The 24,311-nt window shown below is 39.7% G+C and overlaps 2 protein-coding genes across 11 annotated transcripts in view; one reads left to right on the top strand and one right to left on the bottom strand.

Annotated features, from left to right (window-relative positions):
* Nucleotides 1-13,361, top strand: part of LOC120899358 (heterogeneous nuclear ribonucleoproteins A2/B1-like) — a 29,413-nt gene extending 16,052 nt beyond the window's left edge. The window contains exons 1-6 of one of the 7 annotated variants that reach the window (XM_040305446.1): nt 6,195-10,545; nt 10,740-11,426; nt 11,734-11,769; nt 11,924-12,134; nt 12,241-12,354; nt 12,658-13,361. In XM_040305446.1, coding sequence (XP_040161380.1) covers nt 11,760-11,769; nt 11,924-12,134; nt 12,241-12,354; nt 12,658-13,069 — 747 coding nt within the window. In that variant the 5' untranslated portion in view covers nt 6,195-10,545; nt 10,740-11,426; nt 11,734-11,759 and the 3' untranslated portion in view covers nt 13,070-13,361. Of the gene's footprint in view, nt 1-6,194; nt 10,546-10,739; nt 11,427-11,653; nt 11,770-11,923; nt 12,135-12,240; nt 12,355-12,657 lie in introns of those variants that run through there. The other 6 variants (XM_040305445.1, XM_040305444.1, XM_040305449.1 and 3 more) reach the window with 6 other exon arrangements.
* LOC120899228 overlaps nt 1-23,435 on the bottom strand; it is a 32,843-nt gene extending 9,408 nt beyond the window's left edge. Inside the window, exons 1-4 of one of the 4 annotated variants that reach the window (XM_040305431.1) lie at nt 23,042-23,435; nt 22,409-22,691; nt 13,634-13,753; nt 13,314-13,440 (exon numbers count right to left, since the gene is read on the bottom strand). In XM_040305431.1, coding sequence (XP_040161365.1) covers nt 13,314-13,440; nt 13,634-13,753; nt 22,409-22,642 — 481 coding nt within the window. In that variant the 5' untranslated portion in view covers nt 22,643-22,691; nt 23,042-23,435. The remainder of the gene's footprint in view (nt 1-13,313; nt 13,441-13,633; nt 13,754-22,408; nt 22,692-23,041) is intronic. The other 3 variants (XM_040305432.1, XM_040305433.1, XM_040305434.1) reach the window with 3 other exon arrangements.
* Between the last annotated feature and the right edge of the window lie 876 nt (nt 23,436-24,311).

Here is a 24,311-nt window from a genome sequence, read left to right as displayed (position 1 = left end):
GCGACATACGGCAAGTAAGCAGTACAAATGCTGCTACCTGATACGCACACATGTTTCTCGAACACAACTATTCGGTTCGGCTCGGTAAACTTCACGAGGACGCCGGAACAGAAGAGCGCAGACTTTTTCATGATTTTGTATGACTTCGACTGTTATGGACCTCGCGGACCTCGACGCAGACAATACGCTGTGCGACAGTGAGGTCGCCGTACATTCGTCGCGGCTAAGAGGGTTTCGTCAGATTTGGACAGGGTCCATGTCTCAGAGGCGTATGTGAGTCTTTGAGGACACATACGTCCGTCGCGACAGGATCTTTGAGGTGAAGTGATTTTCAGGCTGTAGAATGACCGGTTGGCATCCAGCATTCTTGCGCGCAACTTAGCTTCCATGGTATTGTCGTTGCTTCCATGCACAAACTTTTTCCTGGAGCCGGCTCCGCTCCGACGGTTCCACACACACACACACACACACACACACACACACACACACACACACACACACACACACACACACACACACACACACACACACACACACACACACACACACACACACACACACACACACACACACACACACACACACACACACACACACACACACACACACACACCACACACACCACACACACACACACACACACACACACACACACACACACACACACACACACACACACACACACACACACACACACACACACACACACACACACACACACACACACACACACACACACACACACACACACACACACACACACACACACACACACACACACACACACACACACACACACACACACACACACACACACACACACACACACACACACACACACACACACACACACACACACACACACACACACACATATATATATATATATATATATATATATATATATATATATATATATATATATATATATATATATATATATATATATATATATATATATATATATATATATATATATATATATATATATATATATATATATATATATATTTATCAGTGTTCCAGAACTGCTTCGATACTGGTTTTTTCCGATACCCTGGAAGCGACAAAAACTCGTTCTTCTACCAAAGCCTGGGAAGCCCCCCGGCGACGCATCAGCACTAAGGCCTTTAGGATTGATAGACAATTTCGCCAAGATACTAGAAATCCTAATACTCAACCGATTAGTTGTCTATACGGAAGGCGAACACGGACTGTCGGACAGACAGTTTGGCTTTAGAAAGGGGCGGTCTACTGGTGAATGATCGCAGCTGTTTTAAAGAAAGGACGAAGCGCCTTGCTAAAAAAGAGGACAGGAAACAGATACTGCGCGATCGTTACGATTGACGTAAAGAATGCTTTCAACAGTGCCAACTGGGAGGCCATACATGCAGCTCTCTCCAAGATGATGGTTCCACCGTACCTCTGTAGGCTGCTGAAAAGCTATTTGGATCACCGTATGCTTTTATACGACACAGATCTGGGAATCAAAAAAATGAGCATCACCGCTGGCGTTCCTCAAGGTTCTATTTCGGGTCCAACTCTCTGGAATGTTATGTACAACGGAGTTTTGACCTTAGGGCTTCCTCCAGGAGCTGAAGTGATAGGTTTTGCTGATGATATTGCTCTTACTGTCCTTGGTGAGTCAATAGAAGAGATTGAACTCCTCACATCCGACTAAGTGCCACAAGACAGTACAAGATAAGTAGCCACAAGACAGTGCAGTCAGGTAGCATCCAGGTCGGTGATGAACGTATTGAGTCGATACGTCATCTAAAATATCTTGGTGTGATCATCGATGACCGCTTAAGTTTCCGGAAGCATGTCGAGTACGCCTGTAAGAACGTCTTTAAGGCAGCAAACTCGTTGATACAAATAATGCCGAACATTGGAGGGCCCAAGAGTAGCTGCAGGCGACTTATAGCTGACGTGGCCATCTCACGGTTGCGTTATAACGCTGCGATCTGGGCACATGTTCTGGTGCTAAAGGAAAACCGACAGTTGGTGAACAGAATGCACCGATTGCTAGCTATGATAGTTGTTTGTGCCTACAAAACAATATCGCACGCGGCAGTTTGTGTTTTCGCAAGCATGGTTCCCATCTGCCTCATATTAGCAGAGGATTCTGAGTGTTGCAGTTTCTCCGGAGTTTCAAACGCGGGATTATCCAGATCAGCAAAACAGCTCTCTATGAGAAAGTGTCAGTCTGAATGGGATTGTTCAACAAAGGGGCGTACGACACATGCACTGATTCCGAACATCGCTGCATGGATGAGCAGAAAACACGGCGAAGTGAACTTCTACATAACTCAGTTCCTCTCCGGCCATGGGTGTTTCCGGAGTTATCTTCACAAGTACCGTCACGCAAGCTCGCCAGACTGCCCAGCGTGTGTGAGCATCGTGGAGTCAGCAGAACACGTGCTTTTTCATTGCCCTCGTTTTGCTGAGGAACGTCATGAAATCATCGTGAAGTGCGGAACAACAATCAACGGAACAAACCTGACCGAGGTGATGTTAAAGAATGCTGAAACATGGGAAGTCATAGCAAACGGCATGCGATCAATACTGATGAAGCTGCTGGCCTTATGGAAAGCGGATCAACGACTTGGGCGTTCGTAAATAATGTTGTGCGTATTGTGAAAGTGTTTACTGTATCTATGCACGAATTGAAGTGAGCCTGTAACTCAAGTGAATGCGTACTTTTTGGTGCTTTTGTGTGGTATTACGAGTGTCTCCAGGACTGTCATTCTGTCTCGCGAATGTGGTCATTCTGTCTCGCGAATGTAATGCTAATGCATAGCCCTTCCCCAAGAAGCATATTGAAAGGTGAACCCATGGGGAAGGGTAGATGGCCCAAGGAGGGGGTTTACTGGGTAAAAATCCTATGTCAACACCCGTGCGACAACGGGAGTCTTTCGAAGATTCCCCCTCGTTGTAAAACAAAAAAAAAACACACACACACACACACAAGTAACGTGGTAAAACAAGTGCACGGTGCGATGAAAAAAAGGCCCTATCTTAGTGTCCGATACTGTTCCATCTCTTCATTGATTTCAAAGCCGCATATGATAGCGTAGCCAGTAGTGATGGGCAAAACGGCTCCGAAGCCAGACAATTCCGGAGGCGGTTTTAACACAATGTATTCAGCCATCTTCAATAATAATTAATAATAATAATAATGATAATAATAATAATCGTCTGCTTCCTTAGCACAACAACCGTTGTTGGTCAAAGCCTGGATGTAGAATTTTGACTTGCTGGAAAAAATGGCCTGACCTATTACAAGTCCATCAAACATGCTAGATTCGCGAACTTAAGTAATTTCCTTAAGGGAAGTTATAGACTGTTATGGACTGTAAGCTGGAGCAACGTCCACTGTTAAGGCTGCTTTACAATCGAAGTGAACGTGAACGTGAAATTGAACCATATGGATTTCAGCCGTTGACATTTTTCACAATGAAATATTTTTCCGAAAAGACAGAACATTTGGAGAGTGAAACGTTAAATTACATTTTTTTCGCCCTATCGAAAAGGTAAACTAGAACCGCTTCAACAATATGATATGCATTTCGCTCCACTCAGAATTTTACGCTTTGTTCACGGTGGAAAATAATGGTCAGCGAGGAATGATAAGGAAACGCATTTAATTCATTATTTGAGCTTGTTGCATAGTCTCAATAGTTGGGGACTTCAATTTCCTACGATGAGTAATATTCAGATTAATATTAAATGACATATAGCGAAAAAACAAAATTTCACGTTCACGCAAAAGAAACCTAAAAGTTTCAACTCTTAAAACATGTAGGCACATTTTCATGGTCATTGTGTTTATACATCCCTAGATTTTTACATTTTTCTTAACGTGTCCGTCTTCACCTACCTCCCTTATCCATAAAATTACGACCAATGATTACCTCTGACAAAAAACGGACAACTGCATTAACTCAATATCCAGTTTGTGTACTGTATTGGGTTTGAAAGGAATTGGATTGGACTACCAGCGTTACAGTTAAATCACACGCCATTTGCTTCGAATCGCGGGTCGTCGCCTGTGGATCGCATGCCACTATTATAAAATCCGTGGCTTTCAATGGAATGTGTGCCACTGCGGTCGTAACAGTAACGGAATGCAACGTTACTGCGGTGATCCTTTGATATGTGTTTCCGTTCGTCCGTCCGTGGTAACCTACTTCCGTCGTGGGTTCAAGCCTCGTATGAACCGGCCACCTAGCAATGCCGGACTATTCGGCTGCGTAGTACATAGTAACGAAAGGCCGGCATAACCGCGAAAGTTGTTGAGTCAAGAAAAAGAATAATTGTTTATTACTCATCTGGTATTTGCAAAAAATGCATTTTATGTGTGTTTGTTTGTGTTATATAGATTACAAAAGTTATCTCTCCCTCTCTCGTATGAAACAAAACGTAACGTTTGACGACCTGACTAGTAATAATTCAACCAATTCTGTTTTTAAAACTATCGACATGAAATAGAAAGTCTAAATGCTGGTACGATTTATTAAAGCTCCTACTCATATATGTAATCCGTTCGTAATATGCGTAATGTGATCTGGATCGCAATGAGGAGAATGACCAGAGTGAATCATTATTTCAGGCACATAGATGTAGATTTTCACTAGGAAAGTTCAAGCATCATTCTCGTCTCGTCATCGTCTTTTTTTACCACAAATGGGCATTTGTGATAGTTAGTTTTTATGGGATCCGTGTAGAAGTCCCAGTAGCAAAAATTTAGCTTAGACGGATCTCTCTTCGCGCCAAGATGCCGAAGGTCTAAATTAGTAAAGCATGTCTGAAGTGTTTCATGTTCATATGAAACCACAGGAGTCCGAACACCAAATTCTTCTATTCGTAACGATTCACGCGGTCATGCTGGTCTATACAGGATTTCGATACTTATTTAGTACCACGCAGCCGAATGGTCAGTCCTTGCTACGGGGGGAAGGTGCATATTTGACTTGAAAAACATGTCAAACATGTTTTAAGTCATGCGAGTTGAAGACTGTACCACGGGAACCCCAAGCAACCCAAATAAATTGAGGGTACATCTATCACATCGCAACATACAGGGGAAAGCGGAACAATATGGAATTGTAATCAGTTTAATGAATATTCCTTTGAATTATCTACAAAACACAATTATTCTTAGATTATTATATGCTTCCACCACTAAGATAAGATTGCGTAGGAACATTGTCTGAAAATGGGGCCCTTCACGATTCTAGTCAGTTTTGTGTATGGAGTTTGACATTTGGAGTCTGAAATCATGTAAACACTCCATACAAAACCACACATAAAACTAGCCTGCAATTTTCAGTCTAGATTATTCTAGCCTCAAAGCTAGAATTAGATTCGAGTACCTGCTCGAAAACACGGTGTTGTTTACATTTATCCCAAGGTGCATTAAAGAGATCTGGTGATGGAATCCAGAATCAAAGTGTATGTAGTCCAGGTGGTCTCATAGTATGTTTTTCAAAACCAATTTTTAATATCACTTTTTGACAGGATGGGTGAAAACTTTTGTTCAAACAAGCTTTCTTGAGGCTTGACGAATACTCAAAACACTCTTAAAATCTTCATTCAGAAGCAGAAGCGAAAAAAATCAGCCTTCTAAATTCATACACTTTGGGATAAGCCCACCTGTATATTATACCCACTTGGATAGCTGCTCGAAAACTGCTATACAATGCAAACAGCTGACAGGCTGAAATTTCAGCCTACGAACTTAAAACGGAAAGGGCCCCAATAACGGAAACATACTAGTGATGGGCAAAATTGGTCTGCAGCCGGATTTGGATTGATCCGGATCCCACTGCTTTCGGATTCGAGTCCGGATCAATTCCGGAGTAAGTGGATGGGAGGGCTGTTTGGGATGGAATAATGTTCAGCCTTTTTAAGTTGTTGGGTAAATTTCACCATACTATACAGTGCCACTATACTCTATATATCTACGTAGCTGTAAGCTTAAAGTTTTCTGTGAACTTTCCGATTTGCATCAGATAGTCATGATTTATTGTTAGCTTCAAAAAATAATTTGGATTCAATAAATTTATTTGAACTACCCAGTCAGACAGCCTTCTGTTAATTTACGCATTCGAGCAGTTTTGTGTCTGTCATAACAGTAATTTAAGAGCAATTTAGCGGTACGAAGTGTTGTCGTTTGTTGCAGTAAAAAGATATAAATAATAACATAACAAGTATTGTCTTAATGATCTTTTAGTGGAAGAAGACGTCGGCGGTGTGTTCAAAACTGTTAAATGTAAAAAACAGCCGAGAAATTGCGTTTATTAGTGCTATTTGTGCATCATCTTCACCGAGTGAAGAGGCTGTTCAAGTCAAGTTTAGCAAAAAAAAAAAAAAAAAAAAATACATCGTAATCGTGTGTATGAGTTAAGGAAAAAGATTGAATAAAACCATTAATCAGTAATATAATAAATTTCTTGTTATTTATTGACAATTTGGTCGAAAAAAAACAAAATAGAGGAAGGAATATGATCTGCCAAAACTGCTCGAATGGGTAAATTGACGACTGCTAATTTATCATTAAATTACTCTTAAATTACCGGTAATTTAGCGGTAAGATAGGGGTAAATTAAGTCCGATTTGTCTGACTGCGGAACGAATTATGTATTTGATAAATAGTTAAATAATGCCAACTTATTTTGGAAACGGGTAAAACATATGCAGGAAACTGTTAGTGAAATGTATGCTCTTTCTATCTTTTGTTTTGCAATTCAGGAAAACTATTTAATTTTTCAATAAAAAAATTATTTAAACTAAAACACTTTTTTTCTGTCAGCAGTATTGTGTGAAAAAAAAACCATAGCCTCACCTAGCGCTATGTGTCAAAAACACCGGTTCATATTGCCCCATGTGTAGCATTTTTTTTTGTTATATTGGGCTTCAGCTTGGTCCTCAGAAATATATAAAACTTTCTTGGTGTCAATAGAATGAATAGTTAATAGAATGAATGAATGAGTGAATCTTTGCCATAAAATAATGCTTAAATAAAGGGTGCTCATTTTGCTTCGCATGTTCATTTTGCCTCCCTTACCCGTATAGCCTTCAAATACCCAGAATCAGTACATGCATTCGCTTGCCTAATCGGGAGCTTGGCATGTTGATTGCTTTGTTTGCTATATTGAAGTAGTGGTGATGGAAAGAAATCTTTTGACTATAAGAACAGGGAACCAATATCGCGAACATTGCACCATTTTTCTAACACTTTATCACGTTATGAAACATAGTTATGACAAATTCCGGCTGAAACAAAAAATGTCAGCGTCACGAGCTTAGTGATGATCCGAAATGAGATTCAAACAATTGTTGCGACCGTCACATGCTGGTGACATTGTGTGCAATGTCCAACTCTTGGTCGCGATATTCTCAGTCGGTGATAATCGAAATCAGTATGATTTTTTCGTATGTTTTAGTAATGGGAGCTCCGGATTGGATTCGTGAAACCACTCCGACTCAGAAATTTTAAAACTGCATCGGACTCCGAAATAAATATGTCTTTGAATCCGGCTGATCCAAACGAATACAGATTCAATTGGGTCCGATTGTATCCGGATTACTCCGATCGAATCCAAATGCCTCCTTTTGAATCCGTTTCACTACCGTGCTTAATTCGTAGAGCAAAATAGTTACACTATAAAACTAAGCTTACAAACAACCCTAGCTCATAGTTACCATTGACGTGTTCATAGCCACACATATAAGCAAAAATACGATGCCTATGTGCGTACTGACAAAAAACAGTATACTAGGGTTTCCCTGGTTTTCTGGCTGTTTCCAGATTTTTCATTTGATAAACCTCCTGATTTATGGTTTGTTTTCCTAATACTTAATCCAAATAATAATTTGGATTCAAGAGTCAAGAGTCAAAGATGTATGACTTACAGACAAAAATAGGTGCGTTAGAGTCAAAAATTGATGCGCACTGTCAAAAATGCCTTAGAGGTAGAAATTGATGCGCATCATTAAAAATTGATACCTTATTAGAGCCAAAATAGGTGACAACGACTGTAACCTAGGCTGAAAATGTGAGGCTATTTTTGCGTGTGGTTTTGTATGGAGTGTTAACATGATTTCAGTAGCCAAGTCTCAAACTCCATATAAAACAGCAGAATACCATCGTAAAACTCCCCATTATTACATAGTTGTTTTACATCTTTATTTATAAAGACTTGGTTTTATAATTAGACGACTGGAGGCTTCACCCGCCTAATGAGACTAATGTATGTCCGCGGAAAATGCCGGAAGAAAACATCCAAAACTGACATACTACTGAGAATGTATACAAATTCAATTAACAATAATAAATTTCACATTTTCATATTTCATATCATATCAAATGCATTGGAATAACAGTAAAAGGTACAAAGGGTACCACATATGATGCTCGCTGAAATATAGAATATCTTACTTATAACATGCATCAAGTTAAAACAGCATAGTTTTGCTATATGGATATCGTGGTCTCCAAAGCGAGAGTACTCATGATTGTCTATCTAATATATATTCGCAACATTTTTTGCAATATGAGCTGCTGCCAAATACTAGATTTGACTTAAAGTGTCACCTTGTTTGTGACGCAATAACCGTAAACAAAGTGTTAAAGCAGTTTGTTTACTAGAACAGGATCCGAAAACATTCAATGTCAAGATTATCGAGCTGCTTCGAATAAATATAATTGAACTGATAAATCATAGAAGTGCGACCCAGCGGGCTCTTCGGTAGAGTAGCCGACTTCTACAACGGCCGACAGAATATATTCATAACCGGGCGATCCTCCCGCAGGAAACACTGAATATTCGTCAGTGTGGTACATATAAGTCTCGGAAGCCCAAACAAGCATCAGGGTGCACCGCACACACGACTCCGCATGAAGTAATACGCACCACAGTGTACCGGCAGGGTTGGGTAAGTCGGGGAGCGGGATGGAATACGCTCACTCCTCGATAACAAAAAAAAGCCTAAACAAGCATGACGCATGAATGACATAGTTCGCAACACTAAAAAAAGAAGAACATAAATCATATCAAATTTCTTAGAAAAATCGGATCCATAACAAATGGCGGGTTTTTTTTCAAACAAACAAACATCGATTTTTGTTTCAAAAGGCTTGAGATAAGAAAAATGGTTCAAATATATACACGTTTATTTCTATATACACAAAATGTTCGATTTTTTTAAAAATGTGTGGAAGAGATGAAATAATATACATGGTAAATAGTCTTGAATATGTTTCGCGAAGGCGATCAGGTAGTCTAAGAAAGGGTATCAGCGGAAACAGTTTTTTTAAGCAACAGGTAAAACTCGAAGGTCTAAGACATGCATGGCTCTGTTGTGGGTGTGAAATCGTATTTGGCTGAATTGACCTTAACCTAGATGCGGACGTCTCTTGATGGTTGTAAGCACAATGGTCAGCTTTGCTCCATTCATGAACTCTGAACGCTCAAAATGGGTTGTTTGGGAATGAGCATATTTTTTGCAACCGTGGTGTTTTTAAGGCATAAAAAATGTATTATTATTATTTTGGTGTGGTCAGGAGATCAGGAATATTGCGAGCGAATATTTGAAATGTAAATGATACTCGAATTTAAATGTTCATAGAAGCTCATGCTTGTGTTAAATTTCATGCCAATTGAATTGCTAGATCAAAATAAAAAAGAAAAATGAAATATTTCGAGTATATCTGAAAATAGTTTGTACATTTTATGTGAATGTTTTGCATGTAAAATTCATAAAATAAGTCTAATTAGGTAGATCTATAAAACCTCTTAAACCTATGCTCTAATAAAAAGATATTGCAATGTATGCACATTTTATACGGTTTTATGCAATATCCGCTTTCAAAAGCTGAGCTTTGTATGCTGGGAATTTTACAGGGAAACAAAGTTAACCAGAGACAAATGCTTGTAAACGCACCTGCTGCAAAAGATGACGGCCGTTGATTAGCTGCTGGTAGTTTGCTTTAGCTTTTTGTGTTTGGCATTCACGCTATAGTGTGACAGTTTCCTTTCTCTTGCAAGCGACCAGCGTGACAGTGATGCGTTTCATGAAATCTTTTGTTTTGTCTCCCAAACCCAGTTGAGACGTTTGTGTTACACACATTTACGTGAACTTGGACCGAAAGAGTCCGTAAAGCTGATGAGTTCCCGGCCTACTGTTCGAATCGCAGACAATGAAGCGTTTATACTGATGCTAGGAGAAATAACCTTACAATGTTTCGTAGTATTTGTTTGGTGCGTTGGTGTGTGCTCATAGTTTGAGTATAAGAATTGAAAACTTTTAAAGTGTATAGTTTAGTAGACCGAAAGCAACGATTGGCATCGGATCACTTTTGGGATATTTCAGCCACAACGACAAGTTAAAAAGGCAGCATTAGTTGTACAACAGAGGCGAAAGAACTCCGTTGGGGCCAAAGCCTCTATAAACTATTCAAACAATTGGTTGTACACTGTGCTCTGTGATTCGTATTTAAGTGTACACCAAAAATTGTATTGATTACGGTTCGTTTAAAATGTGGGGTATTTTATTTCATTATGAAAGCAGATCACGTAGTTTGTGTGTGACAAATTAGTGTATAACAATAAGACTCGTGCAACAATTGAGCAAAAAATTAAAATAAAAATGATTTAAAATAAGAAAGTGAATTAAGAAGATTTTTTTGCTAATTAAAATATGTGCTGTTTTAATTTTTTAACTATTTCAACTAGAACGTAACATACATAGACTAACAGATCGTCATACTGGATTGAAACTATCGACGACACGCTCATGTTTTGTTCTAAAGAAGTGAAAAAGGTTTATGAAGTGAGTTAATGATTTTACATAAAAAAGTGTCGTATGGTGAATATCGTTTAAAAACTGACATTGAACAATATAATTATACAGAAAAAAGTGAAGCATTCAAAAGGCAATATTTTACATATTTTACCCTGGATATGAGAATATATAAAACAGTTTTATAACAGAAATATTATTAATTAGACAAAGCAGGGTAATTTGCCTATTGTTGCACACCACTCAATTATTGCACAATGAGTATAAATGGTTGTTTATCCAAATATTCAAAAAGTATTAAGGAAAGCTATCTCTTTTTCCTTAAATATTGATCATTTCTGTCGCATATTCTATTTAGTATTTTTTTAGATTTTTTAAACAAAAATGAAAATATTTTGACTGATTTCGATCAAAACGAATGGGTGTCTTATTTAAACCGTTAAGGGATAATAAGTTTTATTTCGCCCTGTGAACCACTTAATTGGAACAACGAGTGTGCTTCGATACCACCTCCTTTTTTCACCTTGCTATCGTGTTGACAGTCCTTTCTTTACCATAAGCTTGCGGCAGCAGGTGCAAGTGCATTACTTATTTTGCGGAATTCCGGCTTGAACCACGTGGTAATACATTAATATTGTCTTATACATTATTCGGTAGAAAAATAACCATTTTAGGGCTTATTTTTCTAGTTCAGTGTATTAGAAAGTGTTCAATATTTGAATATAAAGTGTGCAACAATTGAATTTTCGAAAATGTTTAAAATCATTATTTCTTGCCATTATTCATAAATTTAATCCCTAAAATAAAAAATACATACTAGTTTTTAAACAATAATTATGTATAATAGACACATATAACCTGATTATTGTGACTTTAATCATCACAAACATATGACATATTTACCACAATTGGCAAATTACCTTTTAGCACGTGTCTACTAATATACTGCAATTATGCTACAATGTAAGTATTGTAAATTGTGTACGTTATTCGTTCATTGGTAAATAGACTCTTTATCCCTGAACATTTTTGTCGAACATCGATATTGTTTTCTGAGATTTAGCATTATTTGAACTATTTGTGGATGAGAAGATGAATCTATTATATTTTATTAAAGCATTACTTCGGCTACTGACGATATTTGCGGTAATCCTTACGGTGACCGCCCAGGAGCGATGGTCATGGTCAGGAGGGGGAAATAACGACAATAGGAATAATGCCAAAAACGATGCTGATCGATACAACGTGCGTAGCGATGTGTTGGAATTCCAAGGCACTGGGTCACAAGCAGCAGCATCAAATGAAAAACGAAATACTTTGGCAGTTAGGTAAATTTCAATCTTTAAAGGATAGCAGAATAATTATAAACAGCAAATTTCTATCGAAAGATGAACTATTGTCCGCCGTTTTATCTTAAACTTGATTCTATTCCAGAAAAGGTCGATACGAGGTAAAAGAAACAACTACGAAAAGGCCATCATTCTCAAGGCCACAAAATGATGAGTTTTCTGGCGAATTTGGAGATGGAAATCAATCTAATGATTTTGGGTACTAAAACATAATTTAAGATATACAGGGGCCGACAAAATAAAGTGCTCACTCCTTAAATTCTAACATTTGTTAGGTTTTAAAATGAAACTTACTTGCCGTATTATTATTTGAAACATTAGTCATTATATGTTTTAAACGAACAATGCCAAATTAAGGCGAATATGAAAAGTTAGCTTCAATCACCTTTTAAAAATGGGCTTTTAATTTTGCCGGTCACTATATATAATAACAAACAATTGTATATTTAAACTTTTTTTTTCTCTATTTCTCTATTTATGTCTGTATTTTCCAAATTTCCAGATTCAATCAAAAGTTCGGTGGGGGAGGACTTATTAACGGACAATTTGGGCCGAACCCGTACGGAATTAACCTTGGCCAACAGGGTGGTGTAGGAGGATTCCCGTTCCAGGGTGGTAATGCATTAGGAGGAGCAGGATTTTACCCGGGTCAACCACACTTAGGCGGAGGGTATGGCGGTTTGGGACACGGTTCCAGTGGTAATGGAATTCTCGTGGGCCCTGGAGGCCCGACCGGCATTATAGGCCGTCCGTATAACCGGTTTCCGTACGGCGGTGCCGGATACTATCCTGGAGGAACGGATATCCCTATGGAGGAGGATTCGGAAATCCGACATTCAATGGACATCCGGGTGGATTCTTATCGCCCGGTGGCTATCCCTCGGGAGGCTATTTTCCTCAGCCATTCGGTGTAGGTGGAATAGGGCCGAGACCGTTCGGTTCATTCCCAGGTGGATCTCAATTCGGTCCACAGTTTGACCAAACCCGCCAAGCCAGTAAGAAGGTGGAAAAGAAATCAGTCTAACAGAACAACTTGAAGCATCACTTCAGCTCCACTGAGATTGTAAGATAAAAGTTGACTGATGCAGCTCGTTACAACACTCTTTCAGTGTTTGTAGTTTTTGGTTGTCACCATGCTAAAATAGCTTTGTTACTTACCGATTGTTGTTATGACGATAATCGAATAAAAAAGAGCTCCAAAAAATGTCCATTGAATTTGATCCACATCTTCGTTTCCATCCCAACCGTCCTTTTTCATGGCTGTGAGTATTTCTTTTTCGAAAGACTGTTATAGGGTAGGAGAGCAAATACAGCTTTTGTTAAAGTGTCTGTGGGTAAGTATATATACTAATGTTTAACTTCGATGGATAGCATGATAGTATAGTACAAAAATAGTACAAAAATCTTTCAAGTTGGTATCAGAACAATAAAAAAAATTATCACAGTGGTAATTTTAAAATATTTCAATTATAACATACCTGTAGATGCATAATAGCAGCGGATGTCCAATTTTGTTGATGCAAAACTGGTCTATCATTAGTCATTTTCCAAATAGCATCAGTGAGATTGACACGAATAGAACTGATTCCTTTTTTGACCTTAAAACAGTAAAGGAAAATACGTATGTATGTGTACTTTTATTGAATGGTCTGTAGCTGACTAATGGAAGATGATGCAGTCGAAACGATACTTTCAAATCAGGTGAAATAATGTCTATAAATATATTGAGTCTTAAAAGAATTCATCAAGCTGAATATTTTACAGCAACTAGCGAATCATGACCGCAATGGGCAAGTGACGATCAAAGTATTGATGAGGTTTGATAGAAGGACCATCAATTCACGTGTGTTCCTACAAATTAAGCATTCAAATAGTGCAATACTAGAAAAATACAAAAAAGTCTTTTGGTGGACGCTTCAAAACTATTCGTTTACCCGGTTCTTCGCGTAATATGCGTAGAAAATAAAAGGTATGCTAAAGGTTTCACTAGCAGAAAGCATTGGATTAGAGCCACCCCAAAATCAACGAAACTCGAAAAGCTATCTGTGCACTGAAAAATAACAAGGCACTGGAAACGGAATCGCAGCTGAACTGGTCAAGAATGGAGATGCACGAATAGAATAGAAGATTCACCAAACTGTTGCTGAGATATGGGATAGCGAATAGATGCCTTGTGTTGTGGGCAGCCGTGCCGACCCCTGGACTTGCCGTGGCAGTTGCGCTGCCACCGGTCAACGTCCAGGAGGACGACAGTGTACACGCACACTGTCGCACACACTAAGCAGCGCAAGGCTTAGTGTGTGCCGAGCGCCATACAGGCAGAGTGTGTTAGCGAGCCGATCGAGCAGGAGCTCTCGGCAGGGGCGCTCGGTGCGGCTGGTGCGCGGCCACCACACTTGCGGTTTTAAAGTGTTAATTGTTTGTTCATTGTGTCTTTTATTTATATATGTTCGTTTATAAGTGTTTTAATAAAAGCAAAAGTGTCAAACACAACAGTGGCGACGAGGATGGGATCCTCCTGCGTAAGGGGGATCCCAACAAGAACCCGCGGACGCCATCGCGATCGGGCCCATCTCGTTTTTGCTGCATCATCGCAGCGGTCATCGCGATGGCACGGTTCCCTGTGCTTTTGGGATACCGCGGAACATCGGGCCGCCACCGCCGCCAACACCGAGGCCCCGGCTGCCGTCCCATCATTGGCGACCACAGGGGCAGCCGAACACACACTCTCGGCGACATGGAAGGTCGTCGGGCTGCAGCCCCAGCAACGCCAGCAGCACCACAGGCGAGGCAGCTTTCCGCCTTGCTGCTGGAACATCGGATGAGGGTCATTCCATCCAGGCTGCAGCCCGCAGCTTCATCGGGCGAGGACACATTCCGCCCAGCAGCAGTGCAAGGATCCATCGGCGACGAGCAATACCGCCGGCTCGAGCTCAGCACATCATCGACGAGGCAGCAATTCCGCCGCGGCTCGATCCCTGCCTCTAATCACGGCGACGTAACATTCCGCCTCGGCAGCACAATATGGATCGGCAACGCAAAGTTGCATCGGCTGCATCACAGCAGCCCCACATCGGCGCGAACGCATTCCGCCAGCTGCAGCAGTAGCAGCACAGCAACCGGACGGGCGAGGTGCCATGCCGCCCCAGCTGCAGCCACCGTTTCCAGATGGGTAAGGACATATGTCACCCTGGCTGCCGCACAGTGTCCGGAAGGGCGAAATCATATTTCGCGCTGGCTGTAGTTGAACAGGCGTCGCCAATTGCGCCTCGGCTACAGCCACAGTGTCTAGAGGGGACGAGGTAGCATACCGTCCCGGCTGCAGTCGAACGGGCGTCGCCAATTGCGCCCCGACTGCAGCCACAGTACAAAAGAAGGGCGATGAGCCAAAGCATCGTAGGAGGGCGAGGAACCATGCCGCCCGAGTATTTTCATCTCTGCCGCCCGTCATCGGAAAAAAAATACATCGCTGCTGTCCTGGGGCAAGGATCATCACCATCATCATCATCATCATCGCGGCATCATCATCATCGCGGCACCTTCATCATCGCGGCATCATCATCATCATCATCATCATCGTTAGCATCATCGTCATCATCATCGCCGTCACACCATCGCCGCTGTCCCAGGGAGCGGCACAGCAGCAGCATCACCGCCGCGTTAGCGCCATCGCGGTGTGGCCCGAGAGCAGCAGAAAGCGCTGCTCAGCGCGCCAACATCGGGGTCCCCACATCTTGGCAGCATCGGCCGGAAGGGTTCACCACGCCGGTATTCCCTTAGTGGAATACCCCGCGTCGGTTCGAGCCCTTCGGTATTAAAAGGGGGGAGATGTTGTGGGCAGCCGTGCCGACCCCTGGACTTGCCGTGGCAGTTGCGCTGCCACCGGTCAACGTCCAGGAGGACGACAGTGTACACGCACACTGTCGCACACACTAAGCAGCGCAAGGCTTAGTGTGTGCCGAGCGCCATACAGGCAGAGTGTGTTAGCGAGCCGATCGAGCAGGAGCTCTCGGCAGGGGCGCTCGGTGCGGCTGGTGCGCGGCCACCACACTTGCGGTTTTAAAGTGTTAATTGTTTGTTCATTGTGTCTTTTATTTATATATGTTCGTTTATAAGTGTTTTAATAAAAGCAAAAGTGTCAAACACAACACCTTGTGATTAGGATCTTTTAGTAGAGTACGGGTCTTCTTTTTTACTAGAGTACGCCACGAGTTTCCTGGGCTGTTCGGCGAACTGAGCATCCTGACGGTGGTGAAGGCTGACAGGATACGATGGCTGGGACATGTTACTTCATTTCATTTCATTTATGTCTAGGGATGTACCAAATCGGGTATTTTCAATTTCGGGAAAAAAATCCACGATATCCAAAGGAAATTTGAAGTGAGAGTGCCAAGCATGGATGCACGAAGTTTGAGTGATTCCAGTAGAACATATCTTAAACATTGAAAACATCAAAGTTACAACTCCTAACAGAAAACGATTAAGCACTTGTATTAGTGATGGGTGGGTCAACTCAAACTTACAGGGCCGCCCAGTCAGACAGCCTTCTGTTAATTTACCCATTCGAGCAGTTTTGTGTCTGTCATAACAGTAATTTATTTATTTATTTATTTATTTTTATTTTATTAATTGCTCGGCCACGTTGGGTTACAGCAATAGTGCTTACTGACTATAGTATACAATTATTCACGAAGGAGTTGGAAGGAGTTTATGGTACGGAAAAGGAGCGAAGACGGGATCGGTAGACAGGATAGGATATGTTGAAATCGAACAGATCAGAAGTACTATTAAAAGACGACATAGCTCTCACAAAAAGCTCATTGCGAGCAAAACGTGTACGACACATAGGTAACTGGAGACGAAAACGATAACGTATGGTGCGACAAGGTGCATACAAATGTAAGCGCGACAGAAGTGAAGGAGTATCAATCGTATTGAGCAATATGCCAGCGACGAAAGAAGACTGAGCGACCGAGAGTCGGTGCTCCAACTTGGCAAGGCCTAATAGAGTGCATCTATCGTCATACGAAGGAAGCGGAATAGAGTGATGACCCAGCGACCTACGAAATACGATCCTTGTAAAACGTCTCTGGATCCTCTCAATCCTTTGGAGCAGAGATAGTTGAACAGGAGAGCGCTATCTCTGCTCCAGCTAAATTTAAGAGCAATTTAGCGGTACGAAGTGTTGTCGTTTGTTGTCAGTGAAAAGATGTAAATTAGAACAAAAAGAGTATTGTTTTAATGATCTTTTAGTGGAAGAAGACATCGGCGGTGTGTTTAAAACTGTAAAATGCAAAAAACAGCCGAGAAATTGCATTTATTAGTGCTATTTGTGCACCACCTTCTTCGGGTGAAGCGGCTGTTCAAATCGAGTTTGCTTAAAAAAATACATTGTAATCGTTTGTATGAGTTAAGGACAATGATTGAATAAAAGCATTTACCGTAGAGTTGGCAACCAGATTTATACACGTAAGTTGGCAACCGGCATACCCGGGTATTCCACACGTTTTGATACAAAAAATTAACGATTTTCATAGGTAAACAATGCTTTCTATATTTTAATGCTGTAAGCAAGTAATGCCGACCATATATTCTCTTCTATTTAATTTATTCATTTAGTTTATTCATTTTATTATAATAATAACGGTCAAATTGAAATTTGAAATCGCTTGAATTTGACTCGAAAATAAGTACAATACGAAAAGAGGAAGAAGAGAAACGTCATTCTCCATACAAAATGTATGGAATACCCGGGTATGCTGGTTGCCAACTTACGTGGTACAGTAAAAAAAATCAAAATAAAATACTTATAGGCTGTTTAAAATTACAACTTATGCACCAAAAAATCAGAAATTAAAAGTTGGGAGGCTACGGAAAATTTCAGGTCAATAAAAGCAACGAATCAAAAGTTATTGCAGTTTAAAGTTTAAAAAAATACCCGGGTATCCGGTTGCCAACTTAAAGGTTAACTGCAATATAATACATTTCGTGTTATTTATTAACAATTTGGCCGACAAAAAAATAAAATAGAGGAAGGAATAGGATCTGTCAAAACTGCTCGAATGGGTAAATTAACGACTGCTAATTTACCATTAAATTACTCTTAAATTACCGGTAATTTAGCGGTAAGATAGGGGTAAATTAAGCCCGATTTGTCTGACTGGGCGGACCCATCCATAAGCGACCTGTCGTAGGAGTCGTACGAGTCGACTCGAAAGGTACATTAGGTAGGTTCAGTCGGTGCAACGATTCCCGTAAGTGCAAGACACCATTAACGATTTCAACCCAACGATGCACTAACGATTTCGGATCGGATCGGGCAAAGGTAGGATCAGTCGTGGGTTCAGCGAGTCCGGGCTGACCCGAATTGTCAGTAGTTGTGAGAAGTAGGTTTAATACCCTACCCGAAACCGCAGCCCATGAGAATAAATATTTTAAGAGTGTGTATCAATAATTTATTCGCTTGCAAACAAATAAAAACCCAATACAGAAGCTCTTCGCGATTCTAGTCAGCTTTTTATATGGATTTTGACAGTTGGAGGCATGTAAACACTCCATACAAAACCACACACAAAACTAGCCTGCGATTTTCAGTCTAGGTTATTCTAGCCTCAAAGCTAGAATTAGATTCGAGTACCTGCTGGAAAAAATGGCAATACAAGGTGATGTTTACATTTATCCCAAGGTGCATTAAAGAGATCAGGTGGTGGAATATAGAATCACAGTGTATCTGGTTCAGGTGGTCTCATAGCATGTTTTTTGATAACCAAATCTGAACATCACTTTTAACAGAACGGGTGAAAACTTATGCTCAAACAAGCTTTCTGGAGGCTTGACGAATACACGAAACACTCTTAAAATCTTCATTCAGAAGCAGAAGCGATAAAAATCAGCCTTCCAAATTCATACACATTGGGATAAGCCCACCTGTATATTATACTCCCTTAAATAGCTGCTCGAAAACTGCTATACAATGCAAACAGCTGACAGGCTGAAATTTCAGCCTACGAACTTACAACAGAAAGGGCCCCACAGTTAGTCAAAACCGAACCAGTAAACGCCCAAAAATTTTAATTCAAAAATCCTTGCTGTCAGACCATCGGCCGTATCGGGGTGGTCGTTCGTCGAAGAACGTTCGTCGCTCATAAGTGTACAGGGTTGTATCACTAGATTGGGCAGAACAAAATCTATACGGTTTTCTAAATTTTGATCATAGACGGCTATGAAATGAGTGAAAATGAGCGTCGCGGCGAACGTTCCCGGGAACGAAAGTCCACCCCGATACGGCCGCATATGTCCCTAAAAGGTGACAATGTGTCCGAAAAAGTGTGCCGCATTCTTGCGATCCCGGATCCCGGTATCGTCAACGTTTTCACGTATCGTTCTTGCAATTTACTCCTACCGATACATCAAAATGTCCCGCGGACTTGAGTTCTATCAGAAAGCCCTGTATGAGATCCTATACAGATTTTCGAGACTTAATTCATTACCACGCAGTCGAATAGTCAATCCTTGCTACGGGGGGACGGTCCAGTCTAGGCTTTAACCCGTGACGGGCATGTTATTGAGTCGTTCGAGTTGACGACTGTATCACGGAAGCGCCTCTACCTTCTATTAGATTTACAGTGGAGCGCTGTTTATCCGGGCTTCTCGGGACTTGACCTCGCCCGGATAAGCGAATAACACGGATAATGAGTCACATGATATATTTTATCCCCAATTCCTGATTAATTTTTGGAAAATTATCTTATTTTTTGATAAAAATAACCCAGTTTTTTTTAACTTCATGCTTTTTCCACAAGAATATTTGAAATTTGCCTTGAATTATCGGGTCTTTTGTTATGACAATGTGCTCTTTTAACAGCTTTTTCAAATATCCTCCTCATAACGGAATGTCACCATTGTATTGAACTGTCATTTCTCAACAGCACGGATAAACGGACAGCCGGATAAAAGGTACCCAGATAAACGGCGCTCCACTGTAATTTGGAGGATGCCAAATTTATCAGGTAAAACGCTTTAATTAACCACGTTTCAGCTTATTGTTTAAAAATAGTTCTCTATTCGAAGAAATAGTATTTGCTCTATAGAAGATGTTGAACACTTTGTAAAATATCAAATCGTCCTTTTGAATTTTTTGATCGAACGAATCGTTTGCACAACATCTTAAATGAATAAATAGGTGTTGTATCATAGTCTCGTTAGCAATAGAACACCATTTATTAAATATGTAGGCAAAACAACCTTGTAGTAGCCCAAACTGTATATAAGAATATAGAATTGTCTATTTTATGTAAACTTTGCAGAAATATTTCCAATATAAGTGATAAACAGCATTAAAAATTCAATTCAATCGAAAATACCCAATATTTACACGAGTGAAAACAAAAAAGTTAAAACCCGATAAAAACCCAAAAAATAAATACAGGGTAAAAAGGTTTTTTCACCACGGTACAACACTGTCTGGGGCTAACACTGACATCAATGCCGTTACACTGAGTGGCATGGTACAAAGCTACACAACTATGAAAAGTTGTATTCGAACTTATTGAACACCGTGTAGAATATCTCTAGGTCTATGTATCCTCTAGGTCAGGGGTCTCCAAACTACGGCCCGCGGGCCGCATGCGGCTCTCAAGAGCTTATAATGCGGCCCACGATGACTTTGCCCGAGTTAATATAAATATTACGTTATTATTACGTACTTTTTCAAATAAAAATGTATTTTTTACTTTTCTTAGACAAAAATCAAGCTTAGTAAAACGAAACTGTACAAGTATCGTTAGTATTTTGTTGTAAAAACGAGATTTAAATGTTCACTCATCAGTTAAAGCTAGGGTCAACTGGCCCTCAACATAGTTATTTTTGAAGCAATGCGGCCCGCGAGCTGAAAAGTTTGGAGGCCCCTGCTCTAGGTCTATGTCTATGTATGTAAGTTATTTTTTTCAAGAATGGACTGGACGTCAATAACAACACAGAAAAGTTTTTGTACAAATATACACTGCGCCGTCATTCTCCTATGCTGTCTTGGAATTGTCTATATGATATCGGGTGACCCTTGTTTTTTTTATTTTTTGGTTTTATTTATGTTGTGTAACATAGAAAATAAAAAAAAAATAAAATTGTTTCATTTTTACTACCGTTTTCATGTGCACAACCCAACGTGGACTTCCCGTGTATAAGATAAAGAATTTTTTACACTTTATTTTTACAAGGTTCAAAAACAACAACTATTATCCTTTTGGATAAGATCAAATCTTTTTTTTATTGGAAGTTTTACTTTCGTTCTTTTGATATTTTCTAAGCTTTATTTTTTAACTTCAGCTTAAGCGGTTCCTTTTTATGAATTTGAATCTTTAATTTAAAGAACCAATGAGACGAATTGTATCCTCCGATTGCAAATCCTTATTTTCAACCCTTATTTTTCCTTATGCATTTCAGTGGCAACACTTTTTTCCCGTTTTAGTGTTATGTTTGTGGATACCCATGCACATCACTATCTGTTAGTAGGTAATATGTGTTGTTAGTATGTATTATGTATGCTAAAATACGGTAATTCGTGAAAGTAAATAACAGTTAAAAAATTTAAAACGCCTGCATAGTTTCGAGACACGCGTGCGTTACAAGGACTTTGAGTATAAGCCGGAGATTAACTGGTAGTCGGTTACATAGGATTAATGCACGATTTCGCCATAATGGTTCGTTCCTTTGATTTTCACGCCTTTGATGCCTCTGTATCCGTTCGAAATACAATTGAAATTAAAGAAATGCAATACTTTTGGATTAACTTACAAGCAGATTGACAACAATCAATTTATTCTATGTCTACGTAGTGTTTGACCCTCATAGATGAATAAAAAACCGGATAGACAAATACATTTTATGCGTCTACCAAATTACCAAATGAATTTTAGTTTAGTTTTAGTGTTTGTGTTGGTACTCCACTTTTTGAATGCTTAAGTTGTAGCAACACTTATGAATTGATGGTTCTTCTATCAAACTTCGTCATTACTTTTACCCACGCACATTTATTGCGACCATAATGTGTATCTAGACAAAACGAAACTAGACGAATGCTTTTTGCACTCACTGTCTATCAAGTACTTCCTGTATGTGTATTTGAGCCCTGCGGTGTATTTAATGAAGAAAATTGGTACAGACGAATTATGTCGATGTTTTCATATATTAGTGTCAAAGCGAGGAGTGTTTAACGGAATACAATAGTATTCTAGACATAATTGGGGTTTACTCACGTTGCGTTCATTTTCTGCCTCTAAATGTTCGAAAGTAAATGCTCCCAGAAAACAGTATGCAACAACTGTGGCCACTAACGTTACATGCGAAAAGATGCAGGTAAACACCTTCCACATGCAACAAACAAAAGACATGCATTTGCTGCGCGGTTTTTTTTCTGGTTCACCATAGGATATCGACATTTGCGGCTGCAATTGTTGCATTGGTGGAGGTGCGGTACGCCTAGATGACATTTCTTAACAGTTTTGTGCTTGCTGGATATACGAGCTTCCTTTCATTCAACTAGTTTCCGAAGGAATAAAAGACAAAAAAAAAATCGCAAGTATCATATCATAACAGACACTTGTTGCATTATCTATTTCAATCGCAATGGACATAATAAAGTAAAGTTATTGTAGTATACTATTATTAATAATTATGCTTTATCTGTAACATAAAAATAAGAGTTTTATTCTATACGGACTTCGTAGAGTAATATCTACTCGCTTAGTAGTACATGCTTATATGTAATTAAGGCTGAATATTAAATATGAATCATAAATTAAATAATCATCTATTTGGTACAATAATTTCGGTAAAATAATATACAGAACATTGATGTCGTTTTTACAGAAGAAAACTGATTAACATACATTCACTCCACTAAATGTGCGGTATGAAGTTTGCTCATTCGATTCACAAAATTAATACTCAGATTTCCACAGTCGTTCATGTTAGACCATAAGCGGAAAAACTATTGAGGCATGTTTCTAATACATAGATAGAATGTACACCCGTTAGCACTTGTTCTCTTTCGTCTGAGCTACTCTCACCACAAACTCGTTTCCAATCTGATCTGATTCATACAGAAAGATATTTGATATAATAGTTCACTTAATGCTCCATGAAATGTTATTTCTAAAAAAACACACACTACACAACCACAGCTGCATTTGTTTACTAAATATGTTGCGTGAAATTTCACTGCAGAATCGAGACCAGTCCCTCTAATAGCAACCAGTATACTGAACACACAAATTATTCAGCTCGTGTTATGAAATTATTCCCAGCTGACGCGAACGATCGTAACAGCACATTCGGTCACATATTCTCTTAAGCACCGATACAAGCGTGTTCGGCTAGCAACGAGTTTTCTCAGTATCGAAGATTTTCAATTTTCTCTGCCTCAACCAGTCGGGCCGAATATAGGAAGTTCTATTTTTTACAGCAGTTGTAGTGAGATTTTCTGATCCAAACGAAAGACGTAGCGGATAAGTTGTAGTATTGGTAGCAGACACGCTCCTAGGTTTCAGTAACCTGCAACTCTCACAAGCAGCCGAGACTCTTCCTCTATCCTCTTCCTCTATACGTTTCAATGGATGTGAATACGTCCATCAAATGTGGAGAGGCAGCGTGCTTTCAAATGTGAGTACAATTAATTGATTAACTTAAACACAGTAGTTTGCATTACTTTATCCAGTAGTTCAATTTACTTTTTTTTAAATGCTAAAATTTTATTCTGTATGAGAATTTTATGATTTTAGATTGTTTTGAGTGTGATTTGAGGTATGTTTAAAAGTATGTATGGTATGCTGGTTTGTTCATTTCTTCTGATGACACTTTGCACGACCTACGTCGGCCTTCGAATAAGGTGCGCAGAATTATTGCTGCACGCAATAGAATAATCTGTTTTTGGACATTTAGAACTGTTCGGACATTTTAGGAATGGTACGTCTATTGAATTGAACCAAATAAACCACGGGTTCGTTCACTTTGGGAATTTGAGGAAAGTTTTGTGATTGAGCTGAAGGACCGGGAAAATTTAGTGTCCATCTCTTGCATTTTTTGATTTCCATGTTGTTAGTTAGTTCAGTTACTGTTTTAAACACTATTCGGTTTTTGATTACAAATTTTTAATGCCGA

Source organism: Anopheles arabiensis, chromosome 2 (assembly GCF_016920715.1).
Source record: "Anopheles arabiensis isolate DONGOLA chromosome 2, AaraD3, whole genome shotgun sequence".
Lineage (NCBI taxonomy): Eukaryota > Metazoa > Arthropoda > Insecta > Diptera > Culicidae > Anopheles > Anopheles arabiensis.
This window is presented reverse-complemented; position numbering and strand designations above follow the sequence as displayed.